Genomic DNA, 27,335 nt, shown 5'->3' with positions numbered 1-27,335 from the left:
CGTGTGTCTTCTTGCTAGCTCCTGTTCCTGTCGGGTTCCCCCCTGCCTCTTGCTCCTGTGTTGCCATGACAACCCAGAGAGGTAAGGGCGCCGGAGTGTTGGTGCATGAAAATGTTTGCCGGCACCTTGTCAACCTCCTCCTGATTGGCTAATTACATCTCTCTGGAAACAGGAAGAAAGGAGAGATACAACTGTGAACCTTTAAGAGGACAAGAAAGCACAATAAGATACCTGGTAATGTGTGTGTGTGTGTGTGTGTGTGGGAGGGGGGGCTGCTATTGTTTGTCGGTGTCTAAAATCCTACAGGTGTTCAGTTTGGCCCTTCTGCATCCTACTAAGTGGTTGTTGTCAGGGGTATGCAGGTCAGCAGGTCAAACAGGTGCCTCACTGACCCCTCTACCTTTGTTGAGGAAACCCTGTGTGTGTGTGTGTGTGTGTTGGTTTGTGTACCCTCAAAGCAACACACACTACTCTGCAGCCATTACTCTAAGAAAACAGATGTAGGTCTTATCCTGGATGTGTCTCTAATCCTATACTGCTGTGTCTCTGTAACTGTAGGTATGTGTGTGTGTGGGTGTCCCTATTCGATGTGTTTGTGTGACAAAAATACTCTGGACGCCCTAAACCTTGATGCTGGGCCAGATGCCAGCTGGTTCACCTTGGCATCCAGGACAGACATACTTTAATTTGTGGCTTTAATCTAGTGTTGGCATTAGGTACCCAGCATTAATAGCCAATTTTATCTTTTGGAACAACAAGACAAAATTCCTCGTGGAGCATTAACGACCCATCGTCCGATGTCCGACTAGACAGACTGATTTGAAGGCACCCCCTAGCGGACCTGTACATTACTTCACCAGCAGTAAAACCGGAGCCCTCAGCTCGTCCGCGGCAGACCAAAGCAGGCATCCAGGAGATGCGCACTGATGAGCCGCTGCTAGCGTGTCAGAAGCAGGTGTTCTGTGTCTGATTCCCCCGAGAGCTGAACGCAGGCAAGCTTCCGAGTCCCACCGGTTCTTTTTGGGATACTGCCAATCACCTGCACCTGCGCGAGCCATGGAATGCTGAGATTGTCTATCCATCGCGCTCTCGGAGAATCAGACCCCGCCGCCCTCGTGGAGCACAGTAGTCTCCGTCCTCCGCCTCGCACTGAACAGAATGCGCCCCGGTTCTGGCTTTTGATCGTTAGATTTTTATTTCTGGCTCAGAGATGATACCCGCTCAGCAAAATCATGTTGTCACAACGATTGAGACAATCCCACCCGACACCGTCACGGCATCGCCGAGTCTGCTTCAGAGGATTAGAAAAGTACTGAACAGGTAAGAGATAGTGTAGTAAAAATATGAGATTGCTGTCAATACATATTCATGAACGGGAGCACAAAGGACGGTCCATTAGAGACACCTAACCTGACTGCAAACCTCCTCTCTCTCTCTCTCTCTCTCTCTCTCTCTCTCTCTCTCTCTATCTCTCTCTCTCTCTCTCTCTCTCTCTCTCTCTCTCTCTCTCTCTCTCTCTCTGTCTCTCTCTCTCTCTCTCTCTCTCTCTCTCTCTCTCTCTCTCTCTCTCTCTCTCTCTCTCTCTCTCTCTCTCTCTCTCTCTCGGTCCAAGTTTAGAAGTCAGTGCACGTTTATCAAAAACGTCATAATCATCTACCGAAACAGTGGTGTCTTGGTTAGGTTCGCTATACGTTAACTTTAACTGCACACGAATAAGGAGTCTTATGAGGGGTCATATTCGGTTAACGCGTTGTGTTGACTTGGCCAGCATCATGTCATGTCAGTGCAGGGTCTGCTTTAGCCGACAATGCCCCTCCCGCCCCTTTGTCTCAAGCTGTGTGTCCTCGTCCGTCTGAGGTCGCATTCCTGCGCCTCCGGGGGTCTTTCACCGCGACCCATTCACTCTCAGGCCCCTGAAGACCAGTCGGGATTTGCCGTGAAAAGACAGATTTACTGTGAAGTAATTCTTGCCACAGAAAGTGCTGCTGCGAGTGTCCCACAATTATCGTGTGTGTGTGTGTGTGTGTATGCTCTCTGTGTGCATCTGGACGATTCAAGCGGTGGTTTGTGTTGCATTTGGGCTCCGGTGAAATGTGTGTTCGAGTGTGTGTGTGTGTGTGTATTCGTGCGGGTGTGTATGTGGAGCAGTTGCGGTCCAGCTGAGAGAAGAAAGGCTCCACTTCTGGTTGACAGCTGGTGGCGCTAATGTTGGGACTCTTTCTCCCTATCGCTCCATCTAGCGCTATGTCCTCTCCCCTGCTCCTGCTTCTCCCTGCCATCTGCCGCTCCTTTCATCCTGGCTACTTCTCTCTCCCTCCAGGAACAATGTCTCTGGAGGTGGAGTCAGATCAAGTTGCCCATGGTGATGCTGAGGGGGTATTGTTGTCACGGAGAGGAGAAGACAGAGGGAGAGGAGCGAATAGAAGGAAGGAGTGGAGAGGAGAGGAGTGGGGAAAAGAGGAGAGGAGAGGGGAAAAGAGGAGAGGAGAGTAAAGAAAGGGAAGAAACTGTTTACTAACTGTTGGTTCGCAACAATCATTTTTGAGTGTAAAGATGCTTGAATCTATTCATATTTCATGTCAACGCACTATACATAGGAATATCAAATATGTATGAAAAACCCCCAATAAAAGTGTGATGTCCATGCAAATGAGCTAAAACACAACTTTTAAGTTAACAAATGAATGTGCAGTAGTCAGTGGTTCACAAGGAAGTTGTCCATGATTGACAGTGTGTTCCCAAAAGCTATGCACAGTAAGATATGTACTCAGCTCATATTTACCAAAAGCTTTAACTGGCAGATGGAGAGAGAGAGAGTAAGAGAGTGAGAAAGGGAAAAGGGAGGGAGAATAACACTTGAGGAACCTGCCCATATAAATATTGATATTAGTGTTGCCACATTGTGCTGACTTCACAGCTTTGCAGATCTGAGGAGGTTTTTCTGAACAATGTGTGAGGTACAGTCCATCTGTCACAGAAACAGTCCGTCTGCTTCAGCATGTTTCGCTGTGTTTTCTTTGTATTTGACCCTTGGGTACACAGCTCCCAAAGACAGCATTGTCTATATCTGAATAAGACCCATTATTTCAACCACCTTGTCATCAAATATTGTCTTATATGTGGTCTATAACATTTCCGGATACACATGTTTGAGTCATGGTTGAGGCTCGAGAATAGGAATGTTGAGATGAAAAAAGAGGAGTGAAAACGGAAAACATCCAAAGAGATGAGTTGAGAGAGGACGAACGTTTACAAGGAAGTGACGGGTGAGGACACCAGAGAAAAACGAGAAGAGGTAGAAGACGAAACGAGAGGAGGAGGATGAGGGGACGGGAGGACGGGAGGGAGGGAGAATAGGAGAGAGAGGGATCAGACTGTGGAAGAGGACAAGGCCCAGAGTGTGACTGAACAGTTCCAGTGGGGGATCCCAGGCGGATGCTTGGCAACCTCGACTAGCTGGCATGTGGGGGTTGGGGGGGGGGGGGGGGGGTGTCTGACCAAGGGAGGGCTGGTGGAGGATTGTTGTAGGGCATCAGGCCCTTCCAACCTCTTTGGGCCATTCAAACTTCAGCCAGCACTGACTTCCTGTCTCACAGCGCAGCGTTGTTCCTTCTTCCTGTGCCAGCATGACTGTGCACTCTGCAGCTGAGGCCTCTGGGTAAAAGGATTCTGAACCACTAAAATATACTCTGAATGTTGAGTGTAGTTCTGGACCAGAGATTCCCAGAGTAGTTTTATTGACCTGAAAATACCAAAGTGTCTATAGACTGGACCAGAGATTACCAGAGTGTAATTCTGTAGACTGGACCAGAGATTACCAGAGTGTAATTCTATAGACTGGACCAGAGATAATGGATGTATAGAATGTCTCTATGGACTGGAACAGAGCTAAACCCAGTTAGTCGGTATACAGGGTAGACAAGTTTCTTTATGAATTGGCCAGGCTCTGGAAATTCAGCAGTCATTCACACACTATAACTGACATATTCTGTATTTGAGCTATAAAACAGAGCCCCGTTTTGCAAACTGTCATTAAAAAACCTTTTCGGAATGTAGAGGCTGGATGTGAGTGGTTTTAAAGTTTCATTGGTCGATGGCAGATAGCTGACTCTGCTGCTGCTGTAGAGGTAGTGTCTTTATTGGATGAATGAGGCACCGGTCGTTTTCCTCGTGTTGCTTTCTACATCTGACACACCACAGCATGCTACCGGCAGGTTAGAGACAGAGGGGGAGGGGGAAGGGGGTTAGAGAGAGGGAGGTTGAACGAGAGACTGAGTGAGAGAGTGACAGAGAAGGATTGGAAGGAGGTTGACAGAAAGGGCAGGAAGAGAAGGAGCCTGTGTGTGTGAGAGAGAGAGCCAGACAGAGAGAGAGAGAGAGAGAGAGAGAGAGAGTAGGGCAGGGAGGATAGGAAGGTGTGTGTGTGAGAGAGAGGAATGAAATTAAATGGGTTTTTGAGTTGACTGCCCTACCTGGTATTCTAAAGTGACAGTGCTCCCCAGTGTACTCTATGCTGGAAGCTCCTCATAACCTGACTAAGAGAGAAGGAGAAGGAAATAGGTAGAAGGAGAGAGGGAGAAAGAGAGAGGGAGAAAGAAAGAGGGCGAAAGAATGAGGAACGGGGGAGGGAGAAGGAGAGAATTAGCAGAGAAAAAAAGAGTGACGTAGTAAGGAGGAGAGAGAGAGAGAGAGAGAGAGAGAGAGAGAGAGAGAGAGTGTGTGTGGGATGGAAGAGAGTCCGAGAAGAGATAGCTGGAGAAGGAAGAGAAAAGAGGTGGTGAGAGGAGAAGAAAAGATGGGGGAGGTGTAGAGAAGGAGTTAGCAATGCTTAGGGGTTAATTGAAAGGTCTCCCTGATCCACCACTGTCTGGCAATGCATGCTGGGATTTGACTCTCAGAAAACAGGAGTCTAGCACGTTTTTATGTGCCTGCTCATCCTTTTTTTCCTCTTTTCTTCTCCTTTCTCATCTCCTCTGTCTCTCGTGCTTTCCATCTCTCCTCCTCCTTTCCCCCCTCTGCCTTCTCCAACTCCCCGACCTCCTTGTCTCCTGTTCTCCCTTTCATCCTCCCCTTCCTCCCCCAATATCGTTTCCATGACAGTCAGCGAGTCGAAAAGACAGACCAGAAACGTGGTTGAGGAAGGACATCTGGCCTGGCATGCAGGGGCAGGGCAAACAGGCAATTCCTCAGACAGCTACGTACACCCAGGCCTCCCCAAGGACCCCAGAGTGTAGCAGGCTCAGTCCAGTTCTCAGTCCGCCTCTGGAGAGGGAGGTGTGGGGGCGAGGGGAGCAGACGAGGGACTCCCTGTAGTGGTTAGATGTAGCTAATTAGCTAACGTGGCGCTAGAGCACTAGCTTTAAATTGTATGGTAATTCTCTGCTCATGGGCCAACTGTTAGCCTGCTGCTGGCCTTCTGTTCTCCAGAGCCATGCTAACCTGCTAATGAGGCTAGGGTTAGGGAAGTAGGGCATCCCTGCAGAGACTTCATTCCTTCCTCTCTCTATGGAACCACCATAGTAGTAGACACACGTGCATGCACACACACATTTACATTTATATTTAGTCATTTAGCAGACGCTCTTCTCCAGAGCGACTTACAGTAAGTACAGGGACATTCCCCCGAGGCAAGTAGGGTGAAGCCTTGCCCAAGGACACAACGTCATTTTGCACGGCCTGGAATCGAACCAGCAACCTTCTGATTACGAGCCCAATTCCCTAACCGCTCAGCCACCTGACTCCCTACACACCACACACCATACTTACACACCAGCTACAGAGGACCTGTGGAAATGTTAGATATAACTGTATAACATAGACACAGACCCAGATACACACTCACAGATGAATGTGGGAGGATGAACAAGGAGGATACAAAAGGAGAAATTCTAAGGAAAACTACAGAAGAACAGAGAGAATGGCGAGTTGAGGAAGAAAAGAGAGAACAGCATTATCTACTGTCTTTCTGTCTCAATAAGGAACTTGTTCATGTCGACCTAGTCAATAGGCATGTGAGAGTGTAAGTGAAAGTGTGTGTGTGTGCGCTGCACAGTAGTCTCTCAGGGGTCATGAATGCAGGAAGAGGAAGTGAACGACACAGAGGGGTTCTGTGTGTGCTGCATGACATCACTCTGTAACACTCCAGCTCTGTCCAGAAGATTTGGGGGTGGGGGCTAGAGGGGTGCAGACGAACAGAGGGGGACTTAGACAGCCTCAGGGCCTGGAGGGCTGTGGCTGGGTTTAGAACCTGGTCTGGGACTGGGTTTAGAACCTGGTCTGGGACTGGGTTTAGAACCTGGTCTGGGACTGGGTACGCTGGGGCTGGGTTTAAGACTGGGTCTGGACTGTCTGTCTGTCTGTCTGTCTAGTATCTGTTGGAGACACTATTAACTTTGCATTGATTAATAAGTCTGAGAAAAAAATGAAAGTGTATAAAGAGAAAAGCAATAATTATGGTATGCTATAGTTTGTGGAAGTTTATGTCTGAATGTTAATGTCCGCCTCCCACAGGAGGTGCCTGTGTAATTACAGGGAATAAGAGGTGCTGGTGGCACCTGTTAGAATCCTAGTAAGACGGGGTAGCAGACACAAACCAGACAAACAACCACAAACTATTGCATAATAATGGCAGTATTCGGGATCTATATATGTTGTTCCGTGAAAAGCCACAGAGAATATTTTTGCTGAACGCTAATGCATAATAAATGCTGTTTTTGTTGGACTTCTAACCCTGGATCTCCATGTCTGCATATCTTTGATTGTGAGTCATTAATCTTCCTCCAGCTTGGACAGCGACTATTTGCATGGAATACTTGTGTTGCTTTGTTATCATCTTGAGAAAAGAAAGTATAAGTATATAGTATCAGAGCATATAGAAAATATAGTATCAGAGATAGAGAGATCGTCTTCCATCATTACTATAGGCAATTGTAGTGTAGAGTAGGGGTGTAACGATACACTCAGCTCATGATACAATACGTATCACGATACTGGGTGTACGATACAATACGTATCACAATATTTTGAACAACATTTTAAATGAAACTGAAATTCAATTAACAGATTCATTTCCAAAACATTAAACATTTTCAATTATTTTCTTTGTTGTACATACAATTTAGTCAACTCAGATCAAGTGATTTTCTGTGAATGCAATGAATGCACGCATGACGCAGGTGCAGAGTAGGTCGCGCGCTGGTAGCTCAACCAATAGGATCAAAGGATGTCATATTGTAAAAATATTGCCATAACTCTACGATACATATTGTACACATTTTGTATTGCGATATATTGTTCCACAATATATTGTTACACCCCTAGTGTAGAGTGATGGATGTAAGGTGTGTGCTTGTGTATTGTTGGAATGTTGGTAATGCAGTTTGAATCCCTACATTGTGCTATCAAGGCCTATTGATTCCCCCTCAATCTTGGCTTTAGCTTTGGCGTCTTTTGTTCTTGGTTGCCTTTTGTGTTTGAAGCTTCTGGATGGGAGCTAAGCGACCCAGGGGGGTCAATCAGTACACTCGGGCCGTCACACACGCTCTTTCTCTCCTTCTCAAGTCACACACACACAAATGTGTGGGGAGAGGAGAGCATAACAGGAGAAGAGAAACACATTGAGAGAAAATGGGAGGCGAGGGGAGGGAGGAGAGCAGAGGAGGAGGAGGGGAGGGGAGGTAAAAGAGCAGGGGAGGAGGAAAGAGGAGGAGAGGGGAGGAGAGCAGGGTAGGGGGAGGAAGAGAGGGGGTGTACGAGAAGGGGGGAGGCGGAAGGGAGAGGAGCATGGCGTGCGCGAGGGTGTCAGAGCGTCAGCCTCCTGCCTCTCAGGCAAAGATGGTGTTTGTCTCTCTGTGATGGAGCACGAAATACACTGCCAGGGATAGAGAGAGAGATCCTAGGCTTTCTTATCACATTAAATCTCTGACAAGTAAACCCTGGGGTTCTCTTAGATGCTAAACACCATATCATTGACCAGTAGATTTCCACCTACCTATGTAAACTAGATGGAACTGTAACTGAGTAACTGTGTAACTGTCTGACACTTGTGTCACTACAATGCGACTCCTCCCACATCAGGAGGTCTGTTGCCTGACTGGCATTTATTACACTGGGGGGGACATGAATTATTCATGAACAGGGGAGATCGAGATCATATCATTGGTCGATGTGTGGGAGCACAGGCAGGGAGGGACATTAACAAACTCTGATTGTGATTATAATAGTGGCAACTATCTATGGCAACTATCCCTGTCTATGGTATGTGTGTGTGTGTGTGTGTGTGTGTGTGTGTGTGTTTGTGTGTGTGTGTGTGTGTGTGTGTGTGTGTGTGTGTGTGTGTGTGTGTGTGTGTGCGTGCGTGCGTGTGTGCGATTATACATGCAGTCCCCATGGGAGATTAGAACAGATGATTGAACTAATAGCCATGAGAAGTGAAATTGATTGGCTAACAGCTTCTGCTTTTTTCCTTTATTAGTCACGTCACAAGCATATCCGATACAGAGTATACTGATGTGTCTGTCTGTCCATCCCTCTATCCCTCCATCCCTCCATCCCAGTCTCCCCCCATCCCTCCATCTCTCCATCCTTCCATCCTTGTCCCTCTCTCAAATGGCTGGTGGCTGTCAGGCCCCATCATGAGCTGTGTTTCTGCCTTCCATCCTTCATACCACCCACACTGTTCCTCTCTTTTCCTCTTTTTGCCACTCGCTCGCTCTCTCTCTCCCTCCTTTTTTTCCTCTCTTTCTCTCTGCCCCCCCCCCCCCCCCCCCTCTATGTTTCTCTCTGCCCCCCCCCCCCCTCTCTCCAGTGCTGAGGAGGCTCTTTGTATTCTGTGCAGCAAGCCTGGGTGCCTGAAGGGAAGGAAGGACTGTTGTCGCTCTCTCTCTCTGTCTCTGTCTCTCTCTCTGTCTCTCTCTCTCTCTTTCCTTCTCTCTCTCCCTCTCCTTCTCTCCGTCTCTCTTCCACTCTCTCAGCAGTGAGATCAGCCCTGATGTGTATGTACTCCTGGAGGTCAGAAGAGTAGTTATGTGTCCAGACTGTGCCAGACTGGTCAGATCTGTATTGAAGTGGAATAGATTACTGGTCTGGTCTGCTCTGTGTTAAGGTGGAATAAACGAATAGGCTTGTCTCATCTGGAAGTGATGTGTCATTTGTCAATTTGTGCGTCGAATGGGGTTTGGTCTCTGAGAGGGAAAAGAGGGTAGGAGAGATGGAAACAGGGACAGGAATAGAGGAAGAGAGAGAGGAAGGGAGAGAGGAAGGAAGGGAGAGAGGGAGGGAGGAATGGAGGATGGGAGACTTTAACTCTCCAGATGAAGTGTGTCCTCTCTAGGCCTTTGTCGTTTCCTCTATCCCTCACGCTCACATTCGGGCTAATTAGAGCTGTCTACCTCTATCCATCTCTCTATCCCGCCAGCCCTCCATCCCAGGCTCTACGGCCCTCATCCTTTCCCTTTGTCCTTGAGATGAGAAGACCTCTCTCATCCTTATCCTTACTCGATTATCACTGTCTTTATTCTTGAGTGGAAGACTGAGAGTAAGGGAGGCCGGGAGAGGGGGAGGCTGAAAGGCTGAGAGAGAGGGAGGCTGAGAGGCTGGGAAAGAGGGAGGCTGAGAGAGAGGGAGGCTGAGAGGCTGAGAAAGAGGGAGGCTGGGAGTCAGAGAGGCTGAGAGAGAGGGATGCTGAGAGGCTGGGAAAGAGGGAGGCTGGGGGAAAGGGAGGCTGAGAGGCTGAGAAAGAGGGAGGCTGGGAGTCAGAGAGGCTGAGAGAGAGGGATGCTGAGAGGCTGTGAAAGAGGGAGGCTGGGAGAAAGGGAGGCTGAGAGGCTGGGAGAGTATAAGGCCGGCAGGCGAGGAGGGGAACTGGCCCAGTGGTTGGATGCTGAGAGGGAGGGGAAGGTGGGAGCTGAGTGAGAAATAGGCTGGGAGTCTGAGAGAGGCTGAGGGGCTGAGAGGCTAAGAGAGCAGATATGAGGCAGGGTGGGAGGCTGAGATGCTAAAAGGCTGAGAAGGGGTTTATTTTGTCAAGGTTAATTCAACAGGATGGTATATACCTGAGGGCTACAGGCTTCTAGTCAGAGTGGAATGCAAAGAGAGGGGAAGGGGGGGGGGGATGTTAGATGGAGCGAAGTAAAAGAGAGAGAGAGAGATAGAGAGAGGGAGGAAAGAGCTAAATATATTTATGAGGAAAGGAAAGTCTCTCCTCAGATTTTGAGTTTGATCAGTAGAGGTCTTCAGTTAGTATAACCTGAAGCCATAAGTCCTGGTTGAAGAAAAAAAGAGAAACATACATATTCACAGATTCAATCTGCCCTGTAATTGGCTGAGAGGCAGTAAATTGGTTTTCATCTAAATGCTAATTCATGCCTCTTGGTGCAACCATGAACACTATGTTTCGATAGTACATAGGAAGTACGGGTCTATCTGACCTCAGCCAACATGTATACATGTTGCGACTGCCACCGCCTATCACATTAATACTGCATTATTTAATATGGCTAGTCGTGTAGGTTGAGTTTGGTTTATGCATGGTGTTAGTTTTTTTTCCTCAACAGAGATGTTGGCTCGATTTCCCTCAGGGACTACCTGCTAAAGTGTACTTGCTCTGTAGGCGCTGCAGTGGATAGAAAGACTGGGCTAATCATTCTTTATTATCCTGGTGTTGTTATTTGTTCTACTCCACAGGGGAGCTCGTCAGAGTACCTGGACGTGTGTGGGGTTTCGAATAGTGTTTGTGTGTGTGTGTGTAACTGCTCATTTAAGTGAAACTAACAGTAGAATAATGAGCTGCTATTGCAGTTTCCAGAACACACAGAGCGACTGTATTGTGATGCATGCAGAAGGCCATTGGGATCACAGTGGGACAGAGCGTTGTAGAATGTGTTCATGTCTTTGTGTAGTGTCCCCTTTGCCTTCCCCATGGACTACCAACGAACCACATTCCATCCATCACTTCTGTTGTTTCTCCTGGGAGTAAATGAAGCCTAATTAACTGAAGTTAATTAAAGAGAGTTGATAAAGCACCGGATACAGGACAAGTCTAGGGCTAGTCCATGTCTAGGTTCAGATCCAAGCCTGGTCTAGGTCAAGTCCAGATCTAGTCCAGATCCATGTCTAGTCCAGGTCTAGTCCAGATCCAGGGTTAGGATTGGACTCACATATTACAGCTCCACTGTAGCAGAGGACTAAAAAGACAATGTGATATTGAAGCTGGACCAATGAGACAGTCATTAATTATGTATGGGAGGAGAGTTTTCCCGTATGTTTTTACTGTTTTGATGTGGGGAGAGGGATTATAGGCTTTACCCAAAGCTCCATCCAGCCAAGCTGAAGCCACCTGTAATTAAACATGTCAAGACACAAACAATCTACTGCAGCCACAGGACGTGTGTGTGTCTGTGTGTGTGTGTGTTTAACTGCTTTCCCATCAGTTACTTGTTATCTGAGAATTTCTCATCACTACAGTGTTGTCGTGGAGACTGATGAGATGGAGAAAGTCATTACTGAGGCATTGATAGGAGGGGGGGGGGGGGGGGGTGGAGAGAAGGGGAGAAGATAGGAGAGGACTGTGGCTGTTCGTCCTGTCGCACACTGTTCCATGACACACACACACACACAAAGAAACAGACCTGTGTTGACGTGGCTTCTCCTTGAAGCCTCAACATATGTACTCACTGTACTGCCCTCTCTCTCTTCCCCTCTCTCTCCTTCCTTATTGATCTCTCCCCTTCTCATCCTCTCTTCTCCCTTCTCCCTCCTCCCCATCTCTATCCCTCTCTTCCCTCTTCTCCTCTCTCCCCCCCCTCCCCTCCCCTTTACCCTCCCCCTTTCCCCCCCCCATCCCCCCAGGGAGCTGGTGGTGACCCTGGCGCTGGGTCAGGTGCTCTCTCTCCTCATATGTGGCATAGGTCTGAGCAGCAAGTACCTGGCTCAGGATTACCATGCCAACACACCCGTGTTCCAGAGCTTTCTCTGCTACATCCTCCTCTTCCTCGTCTACACCACCACACTGGCTGTCAGGCAAGGTAAGAGCACACACACACACACACACACACACACACAGACACACACGCTCAAAGGAAGACAGTATGTGTGTGTAGGCTGCTGTTGTTATTCATACTGTTTGTTATTGCTCACCACTTGGAGCTGATTCACCATCCAAACAAATACAAATAGACTCATTGGAAGGAGCGAATGGACCGATATATATAGTTCTAAGACTCTGGAGTTGGAGCTAAAGCAGAGTTGGCTCCTGACTCACCGACTATGATGCAGAGGTGACTTCTAAGGAGCTACGCTCATTTTTTGTTCTCATGACAGATTTATGCGGCCGGAGATAGCTGTCCACTCACCTGATTGTCACCTTGGCAACGCAAACTAGTTTTGTCGACAGCCTTGTGTCTGAGGGAAGGTTCCAAATGGGGAAAAAGGGAGAGAGGGAGGGAGGGAGGGAGAGAGGGAGGGAGGGAGGGAGGGAGGGAGGGAGGGAGGGAGGGAGGGAGGGAGGGAGGGAGGGAGGGAGGGAGGGAGGGAGGGAGGGAGGGAGGGAGGGAGGGAGGGAGGGAGGGAGGGAGGGAGGGAGGGAGGGAGGGAGGGAGGGAGGGAGGGAGAGAGAGAGAGACGGGGGGGAAGAGACTAGAGATAAATGGTCTTTAACTGTATTTTCTGTAGGATGCTTTGGGATCATTCTAACCTCTAGTTCAGGATTTAGGTTTCACAAGCCTAAAATGGTCCTTGAGAATTGTATGTAGTGCGTTTATGCTTTTGTGTACCTGGCTCTGGACAAAATTGCAGCCGATCTGTTCCAAATTTAAAACAAAGGACTAGTTAGTGACTGAACAGGGTGAGAAAAACGTTAAAATGCTGATTATGCTTCACAATATCCATTTTCACGTTTCAATAATAACTTTGCTTCTTATTGCTGTGCAATAACAGCAGGCTAAGCTATGCAAGTTAAGAGTCTATAGTTAGTGTTGGAACAGGTAGTAGCTGTACAGGCTAAGGGGCTAGAGGTTGGTGTTGGAACTAAGCTCTCATTTCAGCTCTTTACAATCCGGTACCCCCCCCACACACACACACACACACATATTACACCCCTGGAGGGTACTCAACAGGACGTCCCGACCTCCCCCTTATTGGATTTAGACGACTGCCCTGCTGAATTGGGGTCAGAAAAAGAGGAGAGAGGGGTTGGCACTCCTCCGAGGGATCCATCCTTCTCCCTTCTCCTCCCACTTTCGATTTCCATCACTCCCTTTCTTCTCTCCTCTTCCCTGTCCTTCCCTCATCTCTCCTCCATCTTTCTCCTACAGACACACAAATGTGTGTATGTTATGTATTCTTCACGATGGTGTTGGTTTTAAGGGTGTGTACACTGGTACACACACACACACACACACACACTAGACAAAGCGGCATATTTACAGCACCCTCCTGTCTCCCAGTGTGTTTCCCATCTGCTGCTGTGTGGATCTAAACCAAGTGAGGGTAGGCACTCTGCTCTCTCTTTCTTTCTTTCTTTCTTTCTTTCTTTCTTTCTTTCTTTCTTTCTTTCTTTCTTTCTTTCTCTCTCTCTCTCTCTCTCTCTCTCTCTCTCTCTTTCTCTCTCTCTCTCTCCTTCTCTCCTTCTTGCCAAGCATATGGAATGACAGAAGCCAACCATTGTTGTGGGATTCACACAGGGAGACGTGAACATGGCAGCATTCTTATCCTCTGTCAAGCCAGCCACCAAGCCAGTCAGCCACCTAACCACCCAGCCAACCTGTCAACCAACCATTCAGTCAGCCACCTAGCCAACCAGCCAGTAAACCAACTAACCAACCATTCAGTCAGCCAGTTAGCCACCTAGCCAAACAGCCAGTCAGCCACCCAGCCTCCCTGGCTGGGTGGCTGGGTGGCTGGGTGGCTGGGTGGCTGGGTTTGCCAAGGAAGGCTGGGTTTGCCAAGTTGAGACAGTAAGTGACGTTCTATAATGGCTTAAATCACTAGGACAGTTGGCAAGACCTGATGAGGTGTTTTTATGTGTGCGTGTGTGTAGGTGGTTGTTGACCGTGTGTGCGTGTGTGCATGAGTGTGTGTGTGTAGGTGGTTGTTGACCGTGTGTGGGTGTGTTACAGGAGAGGGAATAAGACGAGAGGTAAGAGGAGAGGGGGTTGTCTCGAGGGACAGTTCCTGAATATTCTCCTCCAGTATCCTTCAGCCCCCTGTCCCCGCAGGCAGATAATCAATAATGTAATAAAGCCTGTCTGTTCTATGGTTGGAGGGGCTGAGAGAAATGTGTGTGTGCGTGTGTATTTAAGCGTGTACGTGTTTGTGCGTGTGACTGTGTGTGTTTGCCGGGACCCCCTCCATGCCTACCTGTCTCTGTTCAACTATGATTGAGTATGTATTTACACAGGTCCACATGGACGTGTGCATAACCATAGATCAGCCATGACACCTCCACTCACCCCGAAGAGACGGACAGGAAAGCAGACAGACAGACAGACAGACAGGCAGGCAGGCAGGCAGGTAAAGTCAACGTTGTTGTCCAAATTATGAACCGGTCTCTAACTGACTGGCTTTGTCTGTAAGGGAGAGAGTGAGAGAGGGAGAAATGAAAAGAAAGAGAGAGAGAGAGAAAGTGCTCCCTTACATGCTTGGCAGAGTAAGAGGCAGGGTCTGGAAATTGGAATGGATTTAGAAGCATCCCAATTAGTGGCAGAGTGAAAGAGAGGGAAGGAGGGGGGGGGGGGGTTGGCTTCTATAACAGTACCAGTAAAGCAGCTATAGTCCATCATTCCCCTGTGTGTGTGTGTTTGTGTGTGTGTGTAAGAAAGAGAAAGAGAGAAAGGGAGAGTGTGTGTGAGTGAGTGTAGCGCATGTCCTGCCAACGTCATCAGAATATTTGGCCAGCAGCTTTCACTGGTGATTGGCTTACTGTTACACACACACACATCCAGAGTCAGCCAGTGAGCTTGGCAGGTTTTCAGAGGCCAGTTAGGTGGATCTGGGGCTTCAGCTGGCTGGCCAGCTCTGTCCCTAGCTGTCCCCTCACTGTTAGCTGGGCTGCTGGCTGAGACTCTCTGCCTGAGATGGCCAGCCTCTACTGGAGCAGAAAACGAACCCCACCCAGGGGAGAAGATCTGCTCCCACAGCTTGGATTCACTCCATGTGGTTTATATCAAGCGCACCTCTGCCTGCCTGGAGCACCTTGGTGCAGCACAGTCTCTTCCCGCCCTAGTGAAGGGACCCGGGTTAGGCTCCAGGGCATCTTCTCTGGAGGCACAAACAACCAAAACAAACTCACGGTTCTCTGAAGACTGACTCTTGTGCCTTCTTCCCATAATCCTTTGGGAGTCCGTCAATGCTCCCACATTTTGTTGTTTTGGAGGCCATTGTCTGTCTATTCATGTTGCCATGGTAATGGCCTATCTGGTCTCCTAACCCCCATGAACACAATTTGTTGTTGTTCCTGTTCTTGTGGCATTATTTTGTTTTCTGTTTTCAGTTTCGTGTTGTGCACAGAAGATTAGAGGGTACTTACAATGTCTGTTACAGCCACCCACTCTCATGTCCTTTTGTGTGAGTGTGTGTGTGTGTGGATGTGGATGTGTGGGGGCATTCGTGGGTGCTTGACTGCGTCTCGTGTGTGTGTTCCAGGTGAGGAGAACCTGCTGGCCATTCTGAAGAGGAGGTGGTGGAAGTACATGTTACTGGGACTGGTCGACATTGAGGCCAACTACCTGGTCATCAAGGCCTACCAGTACACCACTCTGACCAGTGTACAGGTCAGTCTGGGAGCGCTGGGTCCAGTGGTCCTGTGTTAACAAGAGCAGATGGTGGTTTGGATCTGCTCTCTCATTGGACGTCGGGCGGATGTGTTTGGTTATTCGGTGTTAAAACCTCCCTTGTCTCCTCTAATTATAGACACGCCTCTATTTTCTTTGATTGCCCCCTCTTCTTCTGTTGTCTTTCTCTGTTTCTCTTTTCTGTCCCCCACCCACCCCCTCTCTCTCTCTCTCTCTCTCTCTCACTCTCTCTCTCTCTCTCTTTGTCATGCTCTCCCTGTCCTCTCCCTCCCTTTCCCTGTCTCTCTCGCCCACAAAAGTTTTGATGTCAACTCCTAATGAGGTCAAACAATGCCTCATTAATATTCATGGCAGGAACATCCATTTATGGCTCTGCTATAAACGTTGCCCATTAGTGGCGGATGATTGGTGGGTTCTGGATGGTTAGGCTCACCGGCCCCATTCCATACCAAAGATCAGTTGGCTCATGGTTGACTAACAGCCCGGTCCCAAATACTTGCCTGGGACCTACACCACTCCACTATACTGCACTACATTAGTGCAGACCTGAGGGATTTGGGAGGTGTCTGTTTAGATAGGGATCAGTGTGGATAGTGTGAAGGTGCGACAAGAAAAGACTCCTAGCTGTGAAACAGAGGATTTGCAGACAGACGTATGTAGTCACATGTTTTGTAGAGCCTCATCTATGCTGAAGTAATAGATGTTATCAATTAACTTCGAACTGCAGCTTGTTTACTCACTGATGGAGGTTAGGTTCGTGTTGAGGTTCATGGAAGATTGGGTTTTCTACAGAACGCGAGGGCCCCTTCAAAAGCGAATGAGCTGATGTCCTCTCTATCTCCAGTGTGTTGGCAGTGTATCTGCCGGGTTTATCTGCTGACAGGAGATATCAGCACCCAGGTCACGTTGTTGGTCGCTATGAATTCATTCGAAAACATTGTCAGTTTCCTGCCAGAGTCGTCCTCTCTCGGCTGTTTAATGATTCTCTACTGTGTGTCTGTGTGAATGTCTGTATGTGTTTGAGTATGTGTGCGTCTGTGTGTGTGTGTACTGGGTTTGTGTGTGTGTCTATGTGCTGTGTGTGTGTGTTTATGTAATGTGTGTGTGTGTGTGTGATGTATGTGTGTGTGTGTGTGTACTGTATGATTGTGTGTGTACTCTATGTGTGTGTGTGTGTGTGTGTGTACTGTATGCTTGTGTGTGTGTACTCTATGTGTGTGTGTGTGTGTACTGTATGCTTGTGTGTGTGTACTCTATGTGTATGTGTGTGTACTGTATGCTTGTGTGTGTGTACTCTATGTGTGTGTGTGGGTGTACTGTATGCTTGTGTGTGTGTGTGTGTGTGTGTGTACTGTATGCTTGTGTGTGTGTGTACTCTATGCTTGTGTGTGTGTGCAGCTGCTGGACTGTTTCGTCATCCCTGTGGTGCTGCTGCTGTCCTGGTTCTTCCTGCTGGTCAGGTACAAGGCGGTCCACTTCGTGGGCGTGGGGGTGTGTCTGCTGGGCATGGGCTGCATGGTGGGGGCCGACGTACTGGTGGGACGCCAGCAGGGCCTGGGTGAGTACGAACACACACACACACACACACATTGATTTTCTGTTCAGATATAAATAAAACATTCCATATGGATTTTTTTTTACTACTTTAAATGACATGTAACATAGCACCCCACCCGCCACACACACACCTCCCCCTCCTGGTTACTCCTGCTTTCGGTGAAGGCACAGAGGGTCTCTGTGGAGTGCTGGGAGAGCCATTACTACATGACCTGTGTTGTACCATGGAATAGATAGTTTGTTCTGTGGCATCGCTGTCTCAGCGGTGTGTCTAGAGGATGGTCACGTGTGTTTGTTATCACGACCTTCCCCTGCTGGAGCCATGGCTCCAACAGTCATTGTAAATAAGGTCACGCACGGTGACATGAATCAAACTCACCTCATTTACTTTCAGAGACGACAGAGTAATTGATGTACTGCGTGTAATTGGTTTGGTTTGTACCCCCCCCCCCCCGCCTCCCTCCAGGAGAGCAGAAGCTGATGGGGGACCTGCTTGTCTTGGGAGGGGCCACCCTCTACGGCATTTCCAACGTGTGTGAGGAGTTCATCGTCAAGAACCTCAGCAGGGTGGAGTTCCTGGGCATGATGGGGCTGTTCGGGTCCTTCTTCAGCGGCATTCAGCTGTGAGTGTGTGAAAGTGTGCCAGTGTGTGTGTGTGTGTGTGTGTGAAAGTGTGTGAGGATGTGCGTGTGTGACTCTCCCCAACGTCCATTTTTCTCCCTCGCCATACCTCTAGCGGGAAAACCCTCAGTTTCCCTCTCTCCCTCCACATCCGTCTCTCTCCATTTCAGTCTCCCTGCCTCTCCCTCATCGGCCCTCTCCTCATCCCCCCATCTCCATTTCCCCTCTACTTTATCAGTGCTCCCTCGCTACTGCTCTCTCCCTCTCTCCTTCTCCATCTCGCCCCCCTCTCTCCCTTTCCGTCCCCCTCTCTCCTCATCCATCCCTTTCTCCCTCCGTTTCTGTCTCCCTCTGTTTCTGAACACCGATGTTCTTTTAGACACAGGACCACTGATGAGGCGGTAACCGTGGCAACACACCGGCACTGCCGAGCGGCACAGATGCTCATAGAAAAGATGTGTAGTGATGTCACAGGATGCTGTGTTGACTGTCCTCCAGAACGAGATGGGGTGTGTGTGTGTGTGGGGGGGGGGGTGTTGGAGGGAAGAGATAAGGTAGATTAGATAAAGGAGGGGTGGATTGAGTGATTGAGGGAGGAGGAGAGAAGGAGGAGTTGGCAGGAGAATGTGGGGGATGATAGAGAGTGAGTAGACAATGGAGGTAGGGGAGGAGGAGAGGGAGGAGAGGGAGGAGAGGGTGGGAGGAGAGGGAGGAGAGGGAGGAGAGGGAGGAGAGGGAGGAGAGGGAGGAGGATAGAGACACAGATGAGAGAGCAGCACAGCCATGTACTGTAGCTATCGCTCACATCTCCTCTGGAACAAACAAGGACTCTGCCAACAGCGCTCCCAGCAAACATACCCAGGATCAGCTGTCCCGCGCTCTGATTGGATGGACTTGTCTCGGCGTTCTGAGCTACGGATGGCTCAGCTGTCAGACAAAACTCCCCTGTGTTGTCTGTCTCACCTGTGTCTGACCCTATGTGTGTGTGTGTCATGTTGCAGGGCCATCATGGAACACAAGGAGCTGTTGAGGGTTCCCTGGGATTGGCAGATAGGTGAGTGTTGATTGGCTGACTCCTAACAGGGTTGTCGTTTCTACTCCGACGGTATGGTCATCTGTTGAAAGCAGTGGCCTTTATTGACGACAGGAACATCTGAAGGCATGTGTCTCACCGCTGAGTTTGAAGATAAACCTCTCCTAGACACTCCGAGAGCTAGTCATTATCTTGTTGTTATATAGCTCCCCATCCTAATTAGCCTCTGAATATTCATGAGGCTGAGATCCATGCCGAAATGTTTATATTTGAGTGGAATCACTATAGTTACCATCCCATGATAACTCCCCACAGGTGACAGCCACATACTTCTCTGCTGTGTGTGTGTGTGTGTGTGTGCGTGTGCATACTGTTGCCAGATATAGTAAATAAGTCATTTGAATAAATCATGAGGCCTTCTGTTTAGTTACATGAGAGCACTGTGTGTGTGTGTGCATGCGTTTGTGTTTGTGTGTATGTGTGTGTGTGTGTGAATGAGTGAAAGGCGTTCTAGCTGAGGGCAGATAGTGTTCACATGGTCTCGGGGTGCCGGAGATGGCACACGCACACTCCCTAGGGGCTAGGCAGTTGCCATGGTAACCGTCCTCATCAGTCTCTCAGACCATCATGGCCGTTCGGTCACCCCACAGTGGGCGTGGTCCAGTCAGGAGTTCAGAACTAAACTGGAAGGCTCAGGAAGGAGGAGGAAAAGACATCTAATAGAAATACATATGCGGGATGATAAGCGGACAAAACTGCCAATCGCCAGCACCTCTCAGGTGTAAATATACACTGGTTTTCTAGACACTTCCGAACTTGTAATAATTCAGGGCATAGTCAGCACTTTGCTACGATTTGATCAGTTACTTTTCCAGCTAAATTGGAGACCCCAGCCTCCAGTCACTTCCCCCCAGAGAGAGGAGCGCTGCAGACAGTCATCTCCTCTCTGACAGCTGGCTCTTTGGAATGACTAGACAACTTAGTGTAATAGCAGTACATTTAATAACGCGAGGGATGAATCCAGAGAGTTCTTGTGTCTGCCTCTCTCTCTCTCTCTCTCTCTCTCTCTCTCTCTCTCTCTCTCTCTCTCTTTCTCTCTCTCTCTCTCTCTCTATCTTTCTATCTCTCTTTCTCTCTCACACACACACACCAGTGAGCTCTCTCGGTCTGCTGATAGAGGCATCGATGCTCTATATCCTCTCTGTGGACAAACATTGTGAAACGCCATGACAATAACGACAATAAATTGAAGTGGAACCAGATAGCTTTCAGTGGCATGAGCGAGGGAAGGAGGAAGGGAGGAAGAGTTAGCCCTTTGCAGAATTCACAGAGTCTCACCAGGAGATAAGTGATGTTTTCGTCTTTCCTTCAGAAACTAATCAGTGTTATCTCTGTCTGTGTGTGTGTGTGTGTGTGTGTGCGTGTGTGTGTGGGGTAATACTGTCACGGTCATATGACTCTTAAATGACACAACTGAGAGCAGACCGGCGAAGAGCCAACAATTGTGTGTTTGTGTTTGTGTGTGTGAGAGAGAGAGAGAGTGAGAGAGTGAGTGAGAGAGAGAGAGAGAGTGAGAGAGAGTGAGAGAGAGTGAGAGAGAGTGAGAGAGTGAGAGAGAGTGAGAGAGAGTGAGAGAGAGTGAGAGAGAGTGAGTGAGTGAGTGAGAGAGAGTGAGAGCAGACCAAAAGAGTGACAGTCAGAGACACCAGACAGCAGGTGTGTGTGGGACTCCTGGTCCCCCTTATTGGCGTATCAAGAAAATGATGTCCTGAGCTTAGTGTGTGTCGACACACAGTCACTGTCATCACACCTGTTTTATTGTTCGTTTCGCTGAGATGTGGACAGTAAAAGTTGGTCCAACCGGTCCAATAAAAAAAATAAACATCAAAAATAAACAGCAGTCCCAAAGGAACATACACCACAAATGGGAAGAACTGTAAAACACACATCATGGAGAAGAATCCTTCCCATGTTGAAGACCTCTCCTCTGTATGTGGACTTCTCCTCCTCAGTGAAGCAGAATGAGCCCATGCAACACTAGACCAGCCTGAAGACAACAGAGACATTTCGCGGAGTGTCCGATTCCTAACTAAATTCTGTTGTGGGTGAGGCCATTCTTGTTTTCACTGCAAGATCCAGACTTTTTTGGTTTTTGGTTTGGTTTTGCCAGCTAAGTGTAACCTTTCCACCTGGTACACAGGAAGCCATTTATCACCGTGTACTCTGCCGAAGCTGTGCTGCAGCTTGAATCGACAGCACACATTAGGAATTGTTTGGACTACAACGTCTTATACAGCTGGGCAGTATCGCGTTGTTGACCTTTTGGGTTAGACCTTGACCAAACACTCCAGTGTAATGGCAAAGTGGTTTGTTCGGAATGCTCATGATGTGTTTACTGAGCATCCAAATGTACCTGACATTATTAATCTGTGGACCGAGTTCAACGAGAGATGTGTGTCCTTGAAGTAGTCCATCCAAATGACGGAGCAAGACTTCAGCGGCAAAACCGCCGTTTTTTTATCTTGTACATTACAGGTGCAGGCTGTTAGTGCTGATTTGGCATCCTGAGACGTATACACAAGCTGGCAGAGAGGGGCCTACAGATTGCTCGCTTGCTCAAGAGTAGAGCCAGGCAGCTCGATAAATATGTCTCTCTTTCAGCTGTCACAGGCATCTCGGCAATGTGGAGGGAGAGTATTCTATCTGTACCTGTGACATAAGTGTCTGTGACATTTATGAAATCTCTGCGAATATTTGAATTCCTTTTAAAGGAATCATGACTAATGGATTCAAAGGAAGAACATGAATCACGTGTGTGTCTTCTCAGGTCTGCTGTACATCGGGTTCAGTGCCTGCATGTTTGGGCTGTACAGCTTCATGCCGGTGGTCCTGAGGAGGACCAGTGCCACCGCTGTCAACCTGTCTCTGCTCACCACCGACCTCTATAGCCTCTTCTGTGGCCTCTTCCTCTTCCACTACAAGGTGAGACCCACACACACACTCACTCACACACACACACACACACACATGCACAGGTTGTATTTGTTCTCTCCTCTGTCTGGAGGGACTTAACTCTCAGTGCCTTCCTGCCATTTCGAACACACATGCTTAATACAGAATATCTAACACACTTGGTATATTAATGATATGTACCCCACCTGGTATATACATTATATATAACACACCTGGTATAAAGATGATATCTAACACACCTGGGTTTTAAATGATATCTAACACACTTGGTATATAAATAATATGTACCATACGTGGCATATACATTATATCTAACACACCTGGTTGGTACAATCCATTACCTCAGGTTCTCAAATTCCGCCTGCAGCTCTCAGGCTTTTTTCTCTTTCTCATTTCACTGGACGATTGATTGATTTCGTTTCCACACTCTCCTGTGCATGCACACACACACACACACACACACATGCTTTCATACAGATCTAAAAGGATGTTCACTAACCCTGAGAAGGGTGTATATTTGCAGACAACTGTGGTGCTGAATGTCAGAATGAATAGTGTGTGTGTGGGTGTGTGTGTGGCTGAGGGGACTAAGGGTGTGTGTGTGTGTGTGTGTGTGTTTGTGTGTGTGGCTGAGGGGACTAAGGGGGGTTCCAGGCTCTGCTGAGGAGTTGAGATCCTCATCTCTCCTTCCTCACTATTCCTTATTCATGCCTCCACAAGGCTTCCTTTCTGTATTTAAAATCTCTCTCTCTTTTCTCTCAGCTCTTGCTCTAGTCTCCCCCCCCCCCCCCTCTCTCTCTCTCTCTCTCTCTCTGTCATTCTCTGTCTCTCTCATTCCCTATGTATCTCTCTCTCTCTGTCTCCTTGGGCTGTTGCATTATTGCAGTCCTAATCAACACCTTGCTCCGTACCACAATCAATTCAGCCAATCACACTCAGTCTCCTGGCGGGGGAAGCGAGTTGTCTGTACTGTGAGGCAGGAAGGCCTATTAACAATGCTTCTTGTCTTTAGTCCGCTCACATTTTTTGTTATCTCTCGCTCTCACAAGCATTTCATTGGTGAGACAAACAAGAGAGGATAGGGGGAGAAGATAAGAGACAGAAAATTGCATGAAATGGTTGTGGGTTTTCACAGAAACCAGGCTTGTTTGAAAGCCAATCAACAGAAACAGACTTCAGCGATGTTGTGCTTGCTCTGGTTTGGTCCAGCCTGCTCTGTTCTCAGAGTAAAAGAAGCACCCAAGGTAGTTTGGCATCTAGACCAGACAGCTTTCTCCCGAAACTGTCCGAATATTTTCACTCCCGACAACAGAACACAAGTCTGAAGGCTTCTCCAGGTTATGCCATATTTGGTTGTATATGCTTTTATAATAGTTTGTATGTGTGTATGTGGGGTTGTGTTGTTAGTGTGTACGGCTGGGTCAGACACCCCATCATACTTAAAAGAAAGGAGCCTCCCTAACAATCCCCCCCCCCCCCCCCCCCCCCATAGCTGCACATACACAAACGTACAACAATGGTAATGACGTGTGTGTGTGTGTGTGTGTGTGTGTGTGGGGGTGTGGGGGTGTGCATGCTAATACAGTAAGGCCCTGGGTGGTTGGCTTCTTGTCTGTTCAGAGGCAAGTTCAGGTCCCAGAGGAGCCAGCCTCCCAGCATAGTTAAGAAGGTCTCACATCTCTCACCCTGGGCGTTAAACTGCAAACACACCCACACACACACCCACCCACACACACTCATCCCCGCATACACATAACACACATGTACTCACACACACTCACATTTACACACATCAAGCCCTGGGGAGTGTGCAGAACTGAGAACAGATTAGAGCCGAACACAGAATCAGAACTCCCACAGGGCCTGTGTTGGTACAGTGTTTCATTAAAGGAAAACTCAAAATACACACTAGAAAGTATTATTTCAGAAAGCATTATTTCCTCTCCACACTACAGCACATGGATAGGAGACAAAGCCAGTCTCACCAGTTCTAACACCGACCATTTTGGTAAAGTGCATTTGCGTCACACAGCAGTAATGATGTACTATCAGTCAGGTGGCGGAGCGGTGAGGGAATCGGGCTAGTAATCCGAAGGTTGCCAGTTCGATTCCCGGTCATGCCAACTGACGTTGTGTCCTTGGGCAAGGAACTTCACCCTACTTGCCTCGGTGTCCCTGTACTTACTGTAAGTCGCTCTGGATAAGAGCGTCTGCTAAATGCCTAAAGTAAATCAGTCAGAGGCAGCCACTCAACTGTGAGGGAAGGTAGTCAGGGTGAAACCACCAGGACCCACTGCCCCACTCCCCCAGTCTGCCTCTCAGTCCAGACCACGCTCTCACTGCCCTGGCCTCACCTTCCTGCTGGGCTCATGATTGGCTTGATTACTGCCACCCTCTCTCAACTACACCAATCAGAGGACAATCAGGAAGTAATTGTATGATCCAATTTGGCCACTTAATTCTCGTTTCTAGACTGTTCTGTGACCTGTTTGGGAGGATATGGGCTTTTTGATTCCCGTGGTAGCTTTCCCGCTGCCTGGCTGGATCAGTGCAGAGTTAATGGAGGAGTACTGTATATCAGAGTGTGCCTTCATTCTTTATCCTTTTCGGTTCACAGCAAGGTTTGTAGTGGGGCTGGCTGGCTAGCTGACTGGATGCCTAAATTACTTCAAAATGACTACTTATGTACTTCATGTCTATACAGCAGACAGTAATGTAGCGATCAAAGTTGGGGTAGGGTTACAATACTATAGGTATATGGTTGAATTGTGTTATGAGTAACATTTGAGTATGATAATTGGATAGTAGAGATTTGATAGAATGATAGGACATGGTTGGCAACAGGAATGAAGTTACATTCCATTTACTGTAGTATAGTAGGAGTATAATAAGAGCATGATTAAAACATGATAGAAGAATGGTAGAGGGACATCAGTTGTGAGGATGGTGTAATCAAAGAGGATGGTAGGACAATATTTCATGTGCTTCCTTACATTGGACCACACCCACCCCTCTCTGGAGATTCTATTCGTGACTGTCACATGATGGAGTCCCGCTGTGCGCTAAGTGATGACGCCAGCGAGCTAGTTATCAGACGGGATGCCGAAAATAGACAGGAAAGGTGAGGAAGGCACTTCTTGTTCTGTCATCACAGCCCTCCTCTCAGGAAGGTGTCAGTGTGTTGGAAAGAGGCATGCAGCTTCTCTCTTCATCTCCCCCTCTCTCCAGAACGGCTTGGAGAATATCGTTATGCTCCTGTTTTCAACCATGTTTTATTACACGAAGATGCAGCTACCAGTGTGCTCCCTTACTTTCTCTGCCTCGGTCCCTCCTGCCTCGGTCCCTCCTCTCTGCCTCAATCCCCCTCAATCCCTCTGCCCGAGCCAAGTCCACCTGCCTCGCCTCTGCCTTCATCTCCCTACGCTACCTCGGTCTCGCTGCGCTGCCTCCATCCATATTTCATGTTGGTGTTTTGAAGCCGCTTTGTTGTGCGGGAGATGTCAGGGAAAGCTGTGGCCTTGAGCTGCCCTGCAGGCAGACTCTTAGTATGCAGACACACCGTCTACAACAGTTCACTGCTCCGGAATGAGCTAGAACAGGCTCCCCTCAGAGTTCTCTTCTATAAGTGTGTACTTTATCGGGCTTGGTAAGATTGAGTCTGCAATACTCAGTCTCCATAGTGAATGTTGTTATGTATTCATTGTTTGCGTGTTTTGGTAGATTAGACTGAATGCTCGCTCTTGCTCTATAAACCAAGCGCTTTCTGTCCAGCTTACAATCGATGTCTGTGTATCTGTAGTCCACTGGTGTGTCACTACCACCATATACTGTATATACTGTTTACATGTGAACTATTTACCTGTGTACACAGGTTAAATTGGGCGTGTGTGTTTGTCTCCTCAGTTCTCTGGGCTGTACCTGCTGTCGTTCTTCATCATAGTTCTGGGTCTGGTCCTCTACTCTTCCTCCTCCACCTACGTGGCCCAGGACCCTCGCGTCTACAAACAGTTCCGCAACGCAGGACACCCCTTCACGGACACGCCCACACTCGGGCCCCTGGAACCCTCGGTGACCTATACCAGCCTGGGCCAGGAGGTGGAGGAGGAGCCTCGCATCAGGGTGGCCTGAAACCCTGTCAATCACCCGACATCCCTGCCCACGACCCTGTACAGAGAGCATCATTGGCTGAGTGAGATTGGGGAGAAAGCCGTAGAGAGCCAGAAGAGTTCACTGTGATCCTGGATGGTGAATAGTTAGCAGTGACTTTTAATCATCATGATTCTGAAGATGTGTTCGTGTATAGATCACCTCCTGTCCTTCTGCTGTACAGTTACATGGTTAGATTGTGCTGAATACCTGTCTAAATTCTATATGGTGACTGTTTTTTTTATACAAGTACCACACTTTATTGAATTTAAGGTCATGTTTTCTCCCAGCTTCGGCTGTGGTTCGAGCTGTCTGAGATTTGTCTTTTTATGAACGTTCTACCCCTTCCCTGCTACACCCCCCGAGTTGGTCCATTCATCAGGTAAGGCTCCAGGGCCCGAGCAGAGCGGTGCACAGACGACGGCACAACTCTGTGCCTCGCTGTGCTCCCACGCTGCGGCGGTGACAGACAGATACGGTTTCTCCGCCGCGGCATTCTCTGATCCTGCCGTCTCAGTCGTCCTTCCTGTCTTCCCTTCCTCCTCAAGTCATGTAGCTACATGGAGGTTCTGTCGCCTATCTCTTCTGAGGAGGACAGGAGGAGAAAGGAGGCGAGGAAAGACTTTAGCGACCCAGTCTAGTTTTGTCCTTAAAACTACAAGTCCCACCAACCAGGTACAGATAAATATATAAGAGGTTCTGGGGAGGAAAATCTGAAACAAAATAGCTGCTCAAGGTGTCTGGGTGGCCTGTTTGATTTACAAATCACCTGTCATCTTAAATGGGTAGTAGGCTTACATAACACTGTATGCTCTGTAGATTAGTCAAGCCTAGGTGGATCCAGCCACATTTGTTGAACACTCAAACCCAATAACACAAGATGGAGGAGGTTCCTGGATAGCTGTGCCCTCTGAACAGGAGAGCATAATTGTAAAAACGTTGATTATTGATTATGATGATGCACTTGTTCTAGAGGTGTGGTGTTCTGTTTTATTGCTCGTTCTTATGTTGGGCTGTAATCTGTACAGTCTGTTCGCAGTTAATTGCTTTTTAATTCCATGCCTGGATTCTATTTCCAAAGCACATTATTAATGCCATGATTTGGAACAGATTTCCATTTAAAGTATTATCTAATGAATTTTGTATTTCAGTAGCCTACTTGATTTCAGTGTATTGGAGATTTTGTTGTCAAATATGTTGCCTAAAATAAAGTATCT

The 27,335-nt window shown here is 48.2% G+C and overlaps 1 protein-coding gene across 1 annotated transcript; it reads left to right on the top strand.

Moving 5' to 3' along the window:
* The first annotated feature begins 857 nt into the window (after window positions 1-857).
* slc35f1 (solute carrier family 35 member F1) lies at window positions 858-27,335 on the top strand. The gene is made up of 8 exons (XM_067241854.1): window positions 858-1,320; window positions 11,848-12,023; window positions 15,640-15,767; window positions 17,187-17,346; window positions 17,812-17,968; window positions 18,968-19,020; window positions 21,827-21,981; window positions 25,876-27,335. Exons 1-8 carry the CDS (start codon window positions 1,211-1,213, stop codon window positions 26,098-26,100), a joined length of 1,164 nt encoding a protein of 387 aa, XP_067097955.1. The 5' UTR covers window positions 858-1,210; the 3' UTR covers window positions 26,101-27,335.

Source organism: Osmerus mordax, chromosome 8, assembly GCF_038355195.1.
Source record: "Osmerus mordax isolate fOsmMor3 chromosome 8, fOsmMor3.pri, whole genome shotgun sequence".
Lineage (NCBI taxonomy): Eukaryota > Metazoa > Chordata > Actinopteri > Osmeriformes > Osmeridae > Osmerus > Osmerus mordax.
The sequence above is the reverse complement of the archived record's forward strand: the minus strand, read 5'-3'. Positions and strand labels throughout refer to the sequence as shown.